This window comes from Narcine bancroftii, chromosome 6 (genome assembly GCF_036971445.1).
Source record: "Narcine bancroftii isolate sNarBan1 chromosome 6, sNarBan1.hap1, whole genome shotgun sequence".
NCBI lineage: Eukaryota > Metazoa > Chordata > Chondrichthyes > Torpediniformes > Narcinidae > Narcine > Narcine bancroftii.
Genome location: NC_091474.1, coordinates 8,054,583 through 8,069,136, shown reverse-complemented (window position 1 = coordinate 8,069,136; position 14,554 = coordinate 8,054,583). Strand labels below are relative to the sequence as shown.

Sequence of the window (14,554 nt, the reverse complement as noted above, 5' to 3'; positions counted from 1 at the left end):
TCTCAGAACAAGATATAACTCCAGAGAGTCGTTAAGTCGGCCTGTGACATCATAGGTATCAGACTTCACTCCATTGAGTACATTTACATTAGGCGGTGTCTTAAAAAAAGCAGCCTCTATCCTCAAAGACCCCAGCACCCAGGCTGTGCCCTCTTCACTCTGAAAAAGGTACAGGAGCCGAAAGACAAGCACTCAGCGGCACAAGGACAGCTTCTTCTCCGTTGCCATCAGATTCCTGAATAATCAATGACCCACAGACACTGCCTTACTTTTCGTGCACTATTATTTTTTAATTTTTTAATATATTTATTGTTTATAAGATGGTTTATAATATGAACATTTGCACTTATGATGCTGCCAAACACCAAATTTTGTTACTTGTTCATGAAATAAATTCTGATTAAGTCCCTGATCAGTAGCCCTTAAACCATCAAAAATAACTGTTTAGAACCCTCTTTATTTTTGTATTTCTATCAGATCTCTCCTCAGCCTTTTCCTCTCCAAAGAAAACAACACCACAAACAAATCTTTTCACCATAACATGGCACAATTAACAAACTTGAAACTTAATCAGTTTCAACTTCTCCAATCTATCCTTGCAAATATAATAATGGGCAATGAAGATTTTTCTTCCTGAACACCTTGTGTATTTTATGGATTTTGGGCTGCTGATCACGAAAATCAACTTAAAATCACGTACCATTTTTTCAATATAACCTATTTTTGTTATTTCCTGTCATATTTTTAGAAGAATATAGCCCACAGAGCAAGCTGTTTTGGTCAATCCAAGCAGGCCTGGGCAAGCACTCCGTGCAGGTGCAACGCAAATGTTGTCTTAGGCCTGGGCATGCTTGCAAGCCATTTACAGATGTTGTTGAGAATTTTCTTGGCATCTACAGAGCACCAAACTACATCCAGCTGATTGACAACCTGCTTCAAGCAGATAAATCCATGAAGTGCAACGTGGCATTGAAAATGTCACGTTCCACTTACTTGTGCACATTATTGATTTTCTTTTTGTTCTCGCTGTATTACATAGTTTATTCACATTCATTATCTGTTTACAGTTCTTTGTTTACATGTTTTATGCTGTGTACAGTTTATTTTTTGCCAATTAGTGGTAATTCCGCCGCACTGCAGGAAAAAGGAATGTCAGGTTGTAGATGATATCATGTATGTACTCTGGCAAAAAAAAATCAGAAATTCATTTTCTGTATTTGCACTTGGACCTCTTCCCTGCTGATCTTGGCGCAACCAGTGACGAACATGGAGAAAGGGTTCACCAGGACATTGCAACCATGGAATAGTGGTAACAGGAATCCATCAATGGACACTGACATGAGAGGCATCAGATGTTGAGTACAAATAAAAATCAGTGGCAAAACATTTTTATGCAATGTATCAGCATTGAACATATTCAATTAAACATGCTAAATTGAATAAATGTTAATTTGATGTTTCTCTAACTACCTACGTGATACGACAAATCTAAAATTATCATTGCATTCAGCTTGAAGTTGTCTATCATAATCCTCTTTTTTCCAGGAAACAAATCTTTTGAAAAAAATGGTCTCACATCTAAGGAACCATTCTTGTAAATCTTTTCTGGACCCTCTCTGAAGACTTCCTATCCAATAGAAACAGAAAAATCTGGTTGAGGTTGGGCCAGGACTTTTTAGTGATACAGCACAATTTTCCTGCTTTTACATCCCATGCCTCTATTGATGAAACCTAAAAAATATGTATGCCTTTTCTTAACCTGTCTTAACATTTTCAATAATTTGTGCACACAGCCCCCCAGGTTTCTGTGCTCCTGATCCCACTCTAACCATGTATATTTTGTTCCATGTTGAATCTGTTCATTATTCCTCCAAAATGCATAATTTCACATTAGTCTGCATTAAACTTTTTACCTGTCTTATATTGGTCCATTCTATCACCAGGTATTGTGTGGTAGTCTATCACCATTTTTTTTGTGGCTTTCAAAATAAAATGCAAATCATTCACCTGCAAATTTATAAATTTCAGCTTGCAGCCACAGGTCTGTGTTGTTAATATAGAACAAAAATAGCAAAAGGTCCTAATACCAATCCTAGGACATGCTACTATGAATCTTACTCCAGCTCAGGAAGCAACTATTCACCATGGGTCTCCATCGTCTACGTCTTACCCACATTCATATGGACGTTTACCCGATTAAGCTAAATGATTCAAAGTCTGTTATGGTTCACCTTATCCAAAACCTTCTGGAAATCCATGTACAGCACATTGACTACATTATTCTCATTCATTTTATTCGTTATTTCATTGATAAATCTGTCAAATTTACTTATAATTTGTGGTGAACGTCTGTCCTGCCTTATCTTAATTAATCATTTTTTTATTATAACTATTAATTTTGTTTTTAGTTAATTTTGTTGAAATGTTTTCCCTGCAGGGAACTAACATTTGCCAAGTCCAGTCCTCAGATACCCCTTCTATATGCAACAAACACTAAGCTCAAGTATTTCTAATTTAAAAATCTTGAACATAATTTACCCTATTTATAGGTCAAATTAAAGTCAAGGAAGAAATCAAGCTAAAAAGAACACTGGGCCATATTTATACAATGAGCATAAATATTTGATTTAGCTGCTTAGTTTGAGTGATTAAGTGATTCACTATTTGAGATATCCTTGCCGTGTCTGCTGACCAAGACATGAAGTAGATTAATTAAGATGTCATCAATAAAATTTCAATACTGTGGAACACATTAACCCAAATCCAATGTGAAAGTACTATGTTTATCCTGATTAGTTTAAATTAGCTTTTCTACTGATCTGAAAAACACACACATCCTTGTGAAATCAATGAATCCATTATCTAATATGATGATCCATACAAGTAGAGAACTAGTACATTTCTCCAATGTAATCAGCTGGTTTTGTTTTGGCTATGGGATGACATTTATTTTTACATGCATCTAATTGAGGAATATCTCCACTTCAAATATCTCCAATGTGTCTTCAAAAGACAACAGTATTTTATACATTGCACTGAGAAAACAAAGGTTGCGATTCTTTACTCAAGGACTACTTTGCAGTTTCCACACATGAAAAGCTTCACAATAATTACTTTAAAATCCCATTAAAAGAAGGCTTCAGTTTAGGTCAGCATACTATTCCATTTTCCTCGAGAAAGGCACATTCATTACTTTAATGAGAATAAACCCATTTCTGGTTCCATTATTGAGTGAAAAGCAAGCAAGCTTGGAAATGAAAGTGGCAATGGTGGGAAGAAGAGGTGAAGACCCCAGCTCACACACTTTATTTTTCAAATGGACATCCAAATAGACAAAACCCTCTCCTACCTTACTCAGACAGAGGCTGTTTACAGACCTAAAACAGGCCCTCAGATGCAAAAAAAGCCACACTGCGCACCATGCAAATTACAACCATTTGTATCAGAAGATCCAACATGGTCCCTAAAAGGGCTATACTTTCCTGATGAAAGAGCAAAAGAAACCTTTGAAATTTTTATTTTAAAATGTTGTAAATAGAAGACCTCATCCTGGGTGCACAAATACAAAAAGCCTGCTGTCTTCTCATGTTAAACCCCCAAGAGATTCATCTCATCAATGCAGACCTGCCTTGACTCGTATGAGATGCAATGATTCTTTAACAAGCAGTGAGCCAGAGTGGAAGAGCTGCTGTCCGGCTGCATCACTATCTGTTATAGGGATACAAATACCCCTGAGCTTTAAGATCTGCAAAAGATAGTGGACACACCCCAGGACATCACAGGTAAAACCCTCCCTACCATCGGGAACATCTACAGGGAATGCTACTGTCAGAGAGCAGCAGCAATTACCAAGGATCCACACCATCCAGCTCAGTGTCTGTTCTCGCTGCTGCCATCAGGAAAGAGGTATAGGTGCACCCCCAGTTTCAGGATCAGCTGCTACCCGTCCACCATCAGACTCCTCAACAACAAACTCTATCAGGGACTTTATTTAGAGACTCTTGCATTTTATTGATTTTTTTTTCCTATCTCTGTATTACACGGTTTGTTTACATTTCTTTATTTGTTTACATGAGTCAGTTTTTTTTCCGCACTGCCAATAAGTGGTAATTCTGCCTCATCTGCATGAGAAAAGGATCTCAGGGTTGTATGTGATGTCATGTATGTACTCTGACAATAAATCTGAAATCTGAACCTGCAGTTCATTGAATACAATGAAGGCTAAACTTCCCAACTTTAAGCTCAGGTGGGGGTCACAATTCTTCCATCAGGTTCACCCCTCAACAAGATTTTTAAATTAGTGCTTTACATCTTAGATATATACAGATCTCAATTAAACACTGTAACCGTTAATACTACTGTAATATAATGTATAACTGATATCAGGACTTCAATAGACAAACTGTTCATTTAAGATTCAAGATTTAATTTATCGTCATAGTAATAAAACAGTATCACATTACATGAAATCCTTCTTGCCTGTTGCAAGGCACAGATTCGCCACCGGCAGGAATTGCCTAAGTACCTCTTACAGTAGTCAGAGAGAAGCAAAAGAGGGTCCCCCGCAGAGTCACCGAGTGTCCGTAGATTTGCCTCCAGCGCTTCCTCAGCCACACAGAGTCCAGTCCAAGCTTCAGATCCAAACCTCTGACACGGTCAGGTACCCTCCGGTGTCCTCGGCACCTCCTCGCACCCCATTTCCGATACCTGGTTCCCCAGTTTGAGCCAGTCTCCAGCTGTTTGCAGCCTAGCTTGAGTCTCCCGACAGCAGACTCCAGCAGCCACAGATTCCACGGGTTCCTCGCCTTGAGTTGCCAGCAGCCCACCGCAGAGCCCCCTCACTGGTTCACTGCCATGGTCACTGTCCCCGCGAGTCGTCTCCTCTGTTTTTTTTAATGTTGTAGAGAACTATTATTGTGCATTTATGATATGATATAATGATTCAATAATTACAATCGCAACAATGAATATTTTACTTAAGGAAATACTGTGATGTCAAGCAAAATTAGATACGGAACGAACAAATCGGTATCATAACCTCTCTCCACCAGATGGGATCATAGCTAGCAAAATGAAAAGCAGCTGAAGTTGACGTGGGCCTTGCATCTAGTCCAAAAGTTCACAGCTGCAGGACTTGCTCAGGGTAATGTTGTGAATATCAATAATTTTCAGTTGATAACTGGATAGTATTCATTTTCATTCATTATGTGTTAACATTTTCTTCACTGTCCAAGCATCAAAACCTTAACAACATCCAGCTTTGCACTGATTAATGGCAAGCAACATTTAAGCCATACAAGTGCCTGTCTGCAACACAAGTCTATTCATATTTCACTTAACATCCTGTAATATAACTATTGAGTACAATATCATCAATCTCTTAAGGGGTGCTATTAGCAGAAATGTGAACTGAACGAGCCACACAATGATTGCAAGAGCAGGCCAGAAACTGAGGATTGTGGTGTGAATGGCTCACTTTCTGACTCCCCAACATCCAGCACCAACACAATATGACGGAAGTGTGATGGAATACTCAACTTCCTTAAACATGAACTTGAAGCTCATCACTGCAAAGAGGAATCACCCAGGTCCTGCATTTGGACGGAAATCATTTTCTTTCACTGAGAAACAGGAAGCTTCTCAGGCACTGGAATCGGTCAACATTCTCTTTCTTTCTCTTTGGCTTGGCTTCGCGGACGAAGATTTATGGAGGGGTAATGTCCACGTCAGCTGCAGGCTCGTTTGTGGCTGACAAGTCCGATGTGGGACAGGCAGACACGGTTGCAGCGGTTGCAAGGGAAAATTGGTTGGTTGGGGTTGGGTGTTTCCTCCTTTGTCTTTTGACAGTGAGGTGGGCTCTGCGGTCTTCTTCAAAGGAGGTTGCTGCCCGCCGAACTGTGAGGCGCCAAGATGCACGGTTTGAGGCGATATCAGCCCACTGACGGTGGTCAATGTGGCAGGCACCAAGAGATTTCTTTAGGCAGTCCTTGTACCTCTTCTTTGGTGCACCTCTGTCTCGGTGGCCAGTGGAGAGCTCGCCATATAACACGATCTTTGGAAGGCGATGGTCCTCCATTCTGGAGACGTGACCTACCCAGCGCAGTTGCTGTCGATACTCACACGCAAACATCCATGGGGCCTCCTGTGAAGGGCCAGGACTTGTATGTCGACAAGAAAGGCTTTCACTCCCACAATTGCAAATTATTGCCAGTTACAAGAAGTAGCTCTGCCTGGTAAATGCCACGTTTCCAGGTGGACACAAATATCCAATTCCTGTCAACTGGGAGACAACTCAAACATCAGCAGCCCTACATTAGGGTTAGGGTTAGGGTTAAGGGTTAGGGTTAGGGTTAGGGTTAAGGGTTAGGGTTTAGGGTTAGGGTTAGGGTTAGGGTTAGGGTTAGGGTTAGGGTTAGGGTTAGGGTTAGCACCGGCCGGAGGGATTGATTCTGGGGAATAAGGGCCCATTTCCCCAATTCCTCACAACGATGCGCTCTCCATCAACTGAGCAAAGACAAAATGAGCTTCAGATAAGTACCAGGAAATGAATGTCAAGAACGGAAGACGCAGCTTTGTCTCTGCATTGGTCTTGGGGTACATGATCCTGGCTATCCATCGTGTGCGCAAATAAAGGCAACCTTCCTGCAATGGAAACTTGCCTTTTGGAATTCACAAATTACTACCAAAAAGTCTGGGATGTGGAATCAATATTTATTGTGATAAGAATAAACAAATAAGCACAAAATTTTTTAGTTTTAAAGCTTTGCCTTCACATTAGGAAAATCATGTCATGGGCCATTTTCTTGGAACAGAATACTCCCTTCCACCCCATAACATGGAGATTGCCTGTACTTGTACTTCTGCAGATCACAACCTCATTATGCACACCAAGCGGCTGCCAGAGTTTTCAGTGCTACGTACTGAATGGGCGCAATGTAGCAAACGGTCAGAGGAAGTGCAGTGAGCGGACTTGGGCTTGGATGCCATAATCCAGAATGTAAAGGAGGCAGAGTGACAAGGCGGCAGCAGTTACAAATAGGATATTCCATCTCAGCCTTACCTCCCAAATCAGCTGATAAGGGAAAGCAATGTTCACAACGATTATCACATGCCCTCCCTAATAAGAGGTATTTCCAAGAAGAAGACATAATGAGGCAGTTTGGATAATGCATAATGGTTCCCCACATCATTCTCTTCAGGTCGATCTATAATGCCTGCAACACATACATGAATGAATCCCAGCTCCAATTACTGAAACGATTAAAAAAAAACCCAGAAGTCCTCAGTAGTTGGCGCTGTGTTCATAGGAGGGAAAGATATGCAGCTAACGTTTCGGGCCTGAACCCTTCTTCAAGGTATCACTCCAATTATTTAAATGCTACGCTTGAATTCCTTGATGAGTGGAACCTCACTCAAAAACTAAAATTTCTACATGAGATATTTCTCAGTTATTATCTCCACTCTGCAAAGGTACACGGAGGTGTGTGCATGACTGTAATACATCTTTCAAGGACACAAGGAGAGGATCTTCTGTCAGGTTTTCTAGTATTCTTGGTTTGTAACCTGTTGACTAGGACTTGCATTTCACTTTGATGAATGCGGAGTTGTTCCAGCTTCTGCCTCCTCCAAGATTGACAACGTACGAGCCTGGTTACCACTTAGGACTGACTTCAAAGGCTAATTTCATTCTCTGGTTTTGTACAGTAAAGATACGAGTCAAAAGGTATGTGAAATTGAGTGAGCTCTTGACAGAAGACACATATCTAGTGTCTCCCTTTGTTTGAACTCAACTCTGCCTTAAACTTCTTTTGACCGACATCATAACTTTATTAATATTAAACAATGATGATAATCCACCAAAAACCATGCAATTTAATTTCAGGCAATCATTTACTCAAGAATAAACTTTAAAACATGTATTAATCTCAAAACTATGGGCATTTTGACTACAATGACCCTCAATATTGGATAGGAACTTGAAATCCAGTTTCCTAATAAACGATCCTCTTCAATACAAACTCTGAACATAGAGCTATAAAAACCACAGAACGAGTCCTTTGGCTCACGATCTCCATGCTAACCATATGGTCTATTTCCCTCTATTTCCTGCCTATTCTAAATGCTTCGAAAAAATTACGATCATACCTGTTTCTTCACCTCTCCTGGCTGAGTGTTCCAAGTACCTATCACTCTGTGTAAAACAAAATTGCTGCTACACCAATCTAGTTTAAACTTTTCCACCTCTCACCGTAAAGCTATCCCCTATAGTACTTGATATTTCTACACTAGCAAAAAGACTGACTACCCGTCTATGCATCTCACAATGTAATAAACTTCAATCAGGTTGACCCTTAATTTCCACCGCTCCAGAGAAAACGATCCACATTTTGTACCCACTCTCTCCTGGTGAACATTTTCTGCATTGACTGCAAATCTTCACATTCTTTCCGTAATGCAGTGACCAGAATTGCACAGAATATTCTTATATCTCTTTTCTGTGATTGATCTTGGAAAATTTATGCATTGTATCACTTTAATTTTAAATCGAGCATTAAAACTATTTTGGCACCAGTTCATCTCAACACTGAGCAACAAGAAAAAATATTTTTCTTTGCAAGTACCTGTATTAAAATTTCCACAGGCAACAGGCTGATTTAGATTTTGTTTTCTGATTTGTACTCATGAACGTTTTGGACCGACTGCAAAAGGAATCAAATTAGGAGCTGAACACTGATTTGGCAAAGAGTAAAATGGACAAAAATAGGTAAATATAATTTGTATATGAGGTAATGAATGAAAATTGAAAAGGTTAACAGAAATGAAAAGAACAATGTCAACCTAATGAACGTAATTGCAAAGTAATATAGATTTTAAAATCTATATTAAAATTGCACCTTGATCAAATTTTGATAATTTCTTAATGTAGATTCTAAAAACAATTATATTAGCAACTTTATGCAAAATTATACAAACATAAAAACTCAAGTCATGGGATCACTCCATTTTAAACAAGATAACCATTACTGTTGTTATTGCTTGGGAACAATCCAAACATAAACAACTCTCTTAATGAACAGAATTTTAAATATTAGAAATTTGTTACGTGCAGTTAAAATTGAATTGTTCACAAGAACCCTCATCGTCAATCTGGCCACCCCCTCAAAAATGCAACATTTTGCATCATTGATGTGGTAGTAGCACGGAAGCACATTTGTTCATTGTCTATCTGTCGACGTGGCAAGAAATACTGAATTGGGTGGAGATGGCAGGGTGGTGGCGGTTGGGGGTAGAACCGTGGGGTGGGTGAAGTGACAAGAAGAGAGCTTAAAAAAAGAAAAATGTTCAAAATCAGATATTATTCATACCATACGTGCTGGTGTGAACAGGTGATTTAATTCTGGTTGAGGTTGCTTTCATTCTGGTTGAGGTTGCTTTACTGTGATCACCAAGTCCTCTCTCACTGTGTCCTTTACTTCCACGAACGTTTCCCATAATATTGGAATCTGCCATTTCTGCAAGACATCAACAAGGTCTCAAAATTTGTCACTCAATTAATTTATACAAGAGCTCACATTATCAACAAAAACACTGATACACACAATTTCATGTTCATTATGTACAGGAACATAAAACAATTATTGTACAGGTATATCCATCTTGGTAGATTTAGGAAAATCATATTCTGTGAGCTTTCTCGTTGTTTGTCATCAAGTGCTGCGTCAACTTTTCAATTTCCTCTTGGATTTGTCAGATTGGCTCTATGTTTTGCAATTTTGTCCTGAGGCAATACAAAGAATATCTACAATCACTGTGGAATGAAGCAGTCTTTCTCAAGTGGCAGTTTCCATAAGGTGCCTCTTCGAAGGGAACATTCGAGTCTACAAACAATGATACCTCAAGATGGTTGAATGACCAATCTCATAAAGGATTGCCAGTCATGCAATTTTTAACCAGGAGGTGGAATGCACAAATAATTCTCCTCAATATTCTCCCTTCTCCACAGAGGCTGCCTGACACGATGATTTTTTTCCAGCAGTTTCTGAATCTGTTGAGCAGTATGGTTTGCATAGTGGTTACAGCAATGCTGTTACATTGCCTGCGACCGGGATTTGAATCCCACACTGTCCGTAAGGAGCTTGTACATTCTCCCAGTGTCTGCGTGGGTTTCCTCCAGGTGCTCCTGTTTCCTCCCACCGTTCAAAACGTACCAGGGGTGGTAGGTCAATTGGGTGTAATTGGGCAGGACGAAAGGGCCTGTTACCATACAGTATGACTAAATTTAAATATAAAATGTCCAGAATCTGCAGTTTTGATTTTTTTTTCCAACTGTTAATAATATCATCCTCCTCGCGCCCTTTTCTCCATATTCTATTGCAAATAGATTACCCTATTTTGGTTACAGTCACCTTTTCTCTACCTCACAATTCAATCCTCTTCATTATGCATGTACATACCGCTTCCTTGACAGCACTAGCTGCAAGAAGTCGGTGCGTATGTGTGTGTACGTTCACACTGTATATGCTTAGTCAGACATTCTAAATTCAAGTATCATCTCTTGATGTGATTCCATAATTTAAGATGACAAAATAATAGAGTAAAGTCATAATTCTGCATTTTTGTAAATGCTTTCCATCAGTACCAGTAAGTGATTGCTCATCCAACTATTTGTCAGAAGGCCTGCCGACAGACCATATCACTTTTGTGCTTCCCTATATTTCAGTTACCATGCATGAAATAGAGAAAGCCAAAGACTGCAGATGCTGAGCTCTTAAGCAATGGACTAACTCAGTGGGTCAGGCACGTCTGTGGGCAGAAATAGTTAGTTAACGTTTCCGATCGGGACTTTATGGAGACTAAAGTGAAAAAAGCGGGTGACATTACAGGTATAAAGGGAGAAATTACCTAGGAAGGGGCCAAGAAGTTACAGGCGATATGACAGAATGTGAGGTAGGTGAAGAGACAGAAAGATCATTGGGTGGGGAAGAAATTAGTGACAAAAGTAAGAACAGCAGTAGGTCAAGAAGAGATGGAAAGTGGAACCAGATGGAGGTGAGCAGTTATCTAATATTAGAAAGAAGATCAATGTTCATGCCATTAGGTTTAAGGTAGTCAGGAGGAATATGATGTGCAATATATATCATTCTTCCCTTCTCACCTATCCCTCCAACCTCTTACACTTCCCACTGTAATCAAAGAAAGTGCAAAACTTGCCACAACATTTCCCACCTCACCCCCCCTTCAGGACCACAAACAGACCTGCCAGGTGAGGCAGAGCTTTACCTGCACAATCTCATCTACTACATTTGGTGCATCCTTCTCTACAGCGTTAAGACCAAAGCTGATTGGGTGACTGCTTCCCTGAACATCACCTCTCTTTGGATCTAAGCTTGAACTTCCTGTGATCAAACATTTCAATTCCACCCAACATTTCAATTCCACTCACCATTCCCACACACACGTCTGTTCCCAGCCTCATCCATTGTCAGGGTGAGACAAAACATCATATTCCTCTTGGGCAGCCTGAAGTCTAACAACATGATTAACTGATTTTTAGGCGTCCCTTACCTCCATCCATTTCCCGTTTCCATATTTTCTCTACCTACTGCTGTTTTTGCTTTTCTCTCTAATTTCCACCTACCTTTTTTATGCTCTGTCCAATACCTCATCATCTCATGGCCCCTCTCCGCCATTCATGCACGTAATATCACCCCCTTCTCACTTTAGTCTTGATGAAGGGTCCTGACCTGATAAAACGGCTGACCCTTTCTCATCTGACCCACCGAGTTCCTCCAGCAGCACATTATGAGACCATGGATGAAATATTACATGACCCCCCCAGTGCCATACAATAAGTACTGCTCTCAATCCAGCTTCAACCACACCGGTTCTGCCTGAAAGCCTCAAGCCTGTAGCATGTTCCCCAACACCTTGTCACATTGATCCACAAAGTCCATGTCAAAACTAGTCATACCAAAACGTATCCAAATATAAAAATCTGCAAGCACTGTGATTGAGGTTCACAGATGCATCCATTGCCTTTCACCATGAATCTCATGATTCCACACCATTTCCTGAACATTTATGCATCAGATCATTTGGGTCCTTCTTTTTGATATGCTTTTAAAAGCACCTACCCATACCTCACTCTCACCACATAGTCACCATAACATCTTCAAAGGTTGTTCTTTATATTTTTTCCTGTCCCTTGACTTTACCCATTTTTTAATCCGTGCGGGCCTTTTTGACAAAGGGTGTCAAAGATCCAAGAATCCGACAGGATAAAGGAGGCCATTCAGTACATCACAAGTATATTCGCAAAAACCACCTGATTTAATCCTACATCCCCAGTTTTTAATCTGAAAAAAGTGTAGATTTTCCCCCTTCAAGTACACATTCACAGTTCTTTTCTTTAAACAAATGGTGTCATCTTCCGGATATTTAGTCTGCACAATTCCTCTCTATTGCATTTGTCAATTATTTTAATTCCACTTTTGCTCATCCTGCCATATCTATTTTGCAGAATTTTGAATGATTTTATTACCAAAATCTCATTCTTAACCTCATGTATGAGAGTGGGTAACCAGCTTTCCCTTTCTTTTGCACTGATAGTGTCCAGCAGCTCTAAAATCAACATCTTGCTCACTGAGCTGGCCAGACCCAGCAATACAAGCCATGAAGATATGAGGGACTGGCTTTCTGGAAGAAAACTCATGTAAATGAAAGCTGATCCCATTTTTCACCTGGCTGTTCAAGCCATGCATTGAAGAGGGTGGGGGTGTTGGTTGAGTGGGTGGACTGAGAGTGGGGGGGAAGTGGTCTGTTTGGTGGGTGGACCGGGGTGGGGCGGAATGGTCTGCTGGGGTGGGTGGTGGGAAGGGGGGGGGGATCAGCCCGGTGGCTGGCGGGAAGGGAGAGGGGAAATCAGCCCGGTGGCTGGCGGGAAGGGAGGGGGGGGGAATCAGCCCGATGGCTGGTGGGATGGGGGGGGGGGGAAATCAGCCCGGTGGCTGGCGGGAAGGGAGGGGGGAAATCAGCCCGGTGGCTGGCGGGAAGGGAGGGGGGGAAATCAGACCAGTGGCTGGTGGGAAGGGGGGGGGGAAATCAGCCCGGTGGCTGGCGGGGAAGGGAGGGGGAAAATCAGCCTGATGGCTGGCGGGAAGGGAGGGGGAAAATCAGCCTGATGGCTGGCGGGAAGGGGGGGGGGGATAATCAGCCCGGTGGCTGGCGGGAAGGGAGGGGGGGAAATCAGCCTGGTGGCTGGAGGGGAGGGGGAAAATCAGCCCGGTCGGCGGCTGGCGGGAAAGGAGGGGGGGAAAATCAGCCCGGTGGTGCGTGGTGGGAAGGGAGAGTGGGAATCAGTCCAGTGGCTGGCGGGAAGGGAGGGGGAAAATCAGCCTGATGGCTGGGGGGAAGGGAGGGGGGAATCAGACCAGTGGCTGGCTGGAAGGGGGGGGGGGGAATCAGCCCGGTGGCTGGAGGGGAGGGGGGAAAATCAGCCCGGTCGGCGGCTGGCGGGAAAGGAGGGGGGAAAATCAGCCCGGTGGTGCCTGGTGGGAAGGGAGAGTGGGAATCAGTCCAGTGGCTGGCGGGAAGGGAGGGGGAAAATCAGCCTGATGGCTGGGGGGAAGGGAGGGGGGAATCAGACCAGTGGCTGGCGGGAAGGGAGGGGGGGGGGGAATCAGCCCGGTGGCTGGAGGGGATCTGCTCACTGGCTGGAGGGAAGATTATTGAGTGGGTGGAGGGAAGACTACTGAGTGGGGGGGGGGGGGGGGGGCTCGCCGTCACGTGCGCTCGCCCCCTCCCCCTCCCCAGCGAAGCGAGCACGTGTCGACCCTCATCATGAAATGAGGTCGGCGAGCACCCGCACACGGGGACGCGCCCACGAGAGCAGACCCAAGAAGTTCCAACGCCCCCCCCAACCCACTACCCCACCGGGGGCTCGAACCTCTCACCTTGACTCCCGAGCGGACCCAGCGCGAACTTGGTCCGTCCCGCGGCCGTCGATGCCCGGCGTTGCCATCGTCACCCGGGGGATCCAGGGTCGCAGTGGATACATTGTGGCGGCGGCGGATACATTGTGGCGGCGGATACATTGTCACCCGCGGATACATTGTGGCGGCGGATACATTGTCACCCGCGGATACATTGTGGCGGCGGTAGCGAACGCAGAGGCAAAATGGCGACATTTTTACAGAAGCTCGAGCTCGCGGGAGCAGAAAGAAACTCGAAAGGGGCAGAAACACTGTGGCCGCCGCCTAAAGTTGCCCCTGACAACTGGCAGAGGAAAAGCAAAGGCCGTGATGGAAAATGCAAGGCGGCGCCCGGGAAGGGACGGGAATGGAAGGGAAGGGAAGGGAAGGGAGGGAGGGGAGGCGGCACCGGGGTCGGGCGTCTTACCTTCAATTTCTCTCCAGATTCTTATCTCGAGGCCCTTCCAGGAGACTCTGTTGCTGGGTCATGCGCTATTCCACTTGTCCTTTGACAGTTGTTCAGCGAGGAGGTAAGTTTCAACTCTCGCGTTACTATTTTCATGCACGAATTTCGAGTTCCAGCA

General features: G+C 43.0%; 1 protein-coding gene and 1 long non-coding RNA gene across 16 annotated transcripts in view; one reads left to right on the top strand and one right to left on the bottom strand.

Moving 5' to 3' along the window:
* The window catches only part of znf512b (zinc finger protein 512B), a 74,795-nt gene extending 60,250 nt beyond the window's left edge, over positions 1–14,545 (bottom strand). For 4 of the 12 annotated variants that reach the window (XM_069883841.1, XM_069883840.1, XM_069883843.1 and 1 more), the window contains exons 1-2: positions 13,953–14,305; positions 9,366–9,512 (exon numbers count right to left, since the gene is read on the bottom strand). In XM_069883841.1, the coding sequence (XP_069739942.1) occupies positions 9,366–9,510 (145 nt within the window). In that variant the 5' untranslated portion in view covers positions 9,511–9,512; positions 13,953–14,305. Of the gene's footprint in view, positions 1–9,365; positions 9,513–13,952; positions 14,309–14,397 lie in introns of those variants that run through there. The other 8 variants (XM_069883836.1, XM_069883831.1, XM_069883837.1 and 5 more) reach the window with 4 other exon arrangements.
* Positions 14,404–14,554, top strand: part of LOC138735667 (uncharacterized) — a 53,001-nt gene continuing 52,850 nt past the window's right edge. For all 4 annotated transcript variants that reach the window (XR_011339855.1, XR_011339853.1, XR_011339856.1 and 1 more), the window contains exon 1: positions 14,404–14,500. This is a non-coding gene — a long non-coding RNA (uncharacterized lncRNA). The remainder of the gene's footprint in view (positions 14,501–14,554) is intronic.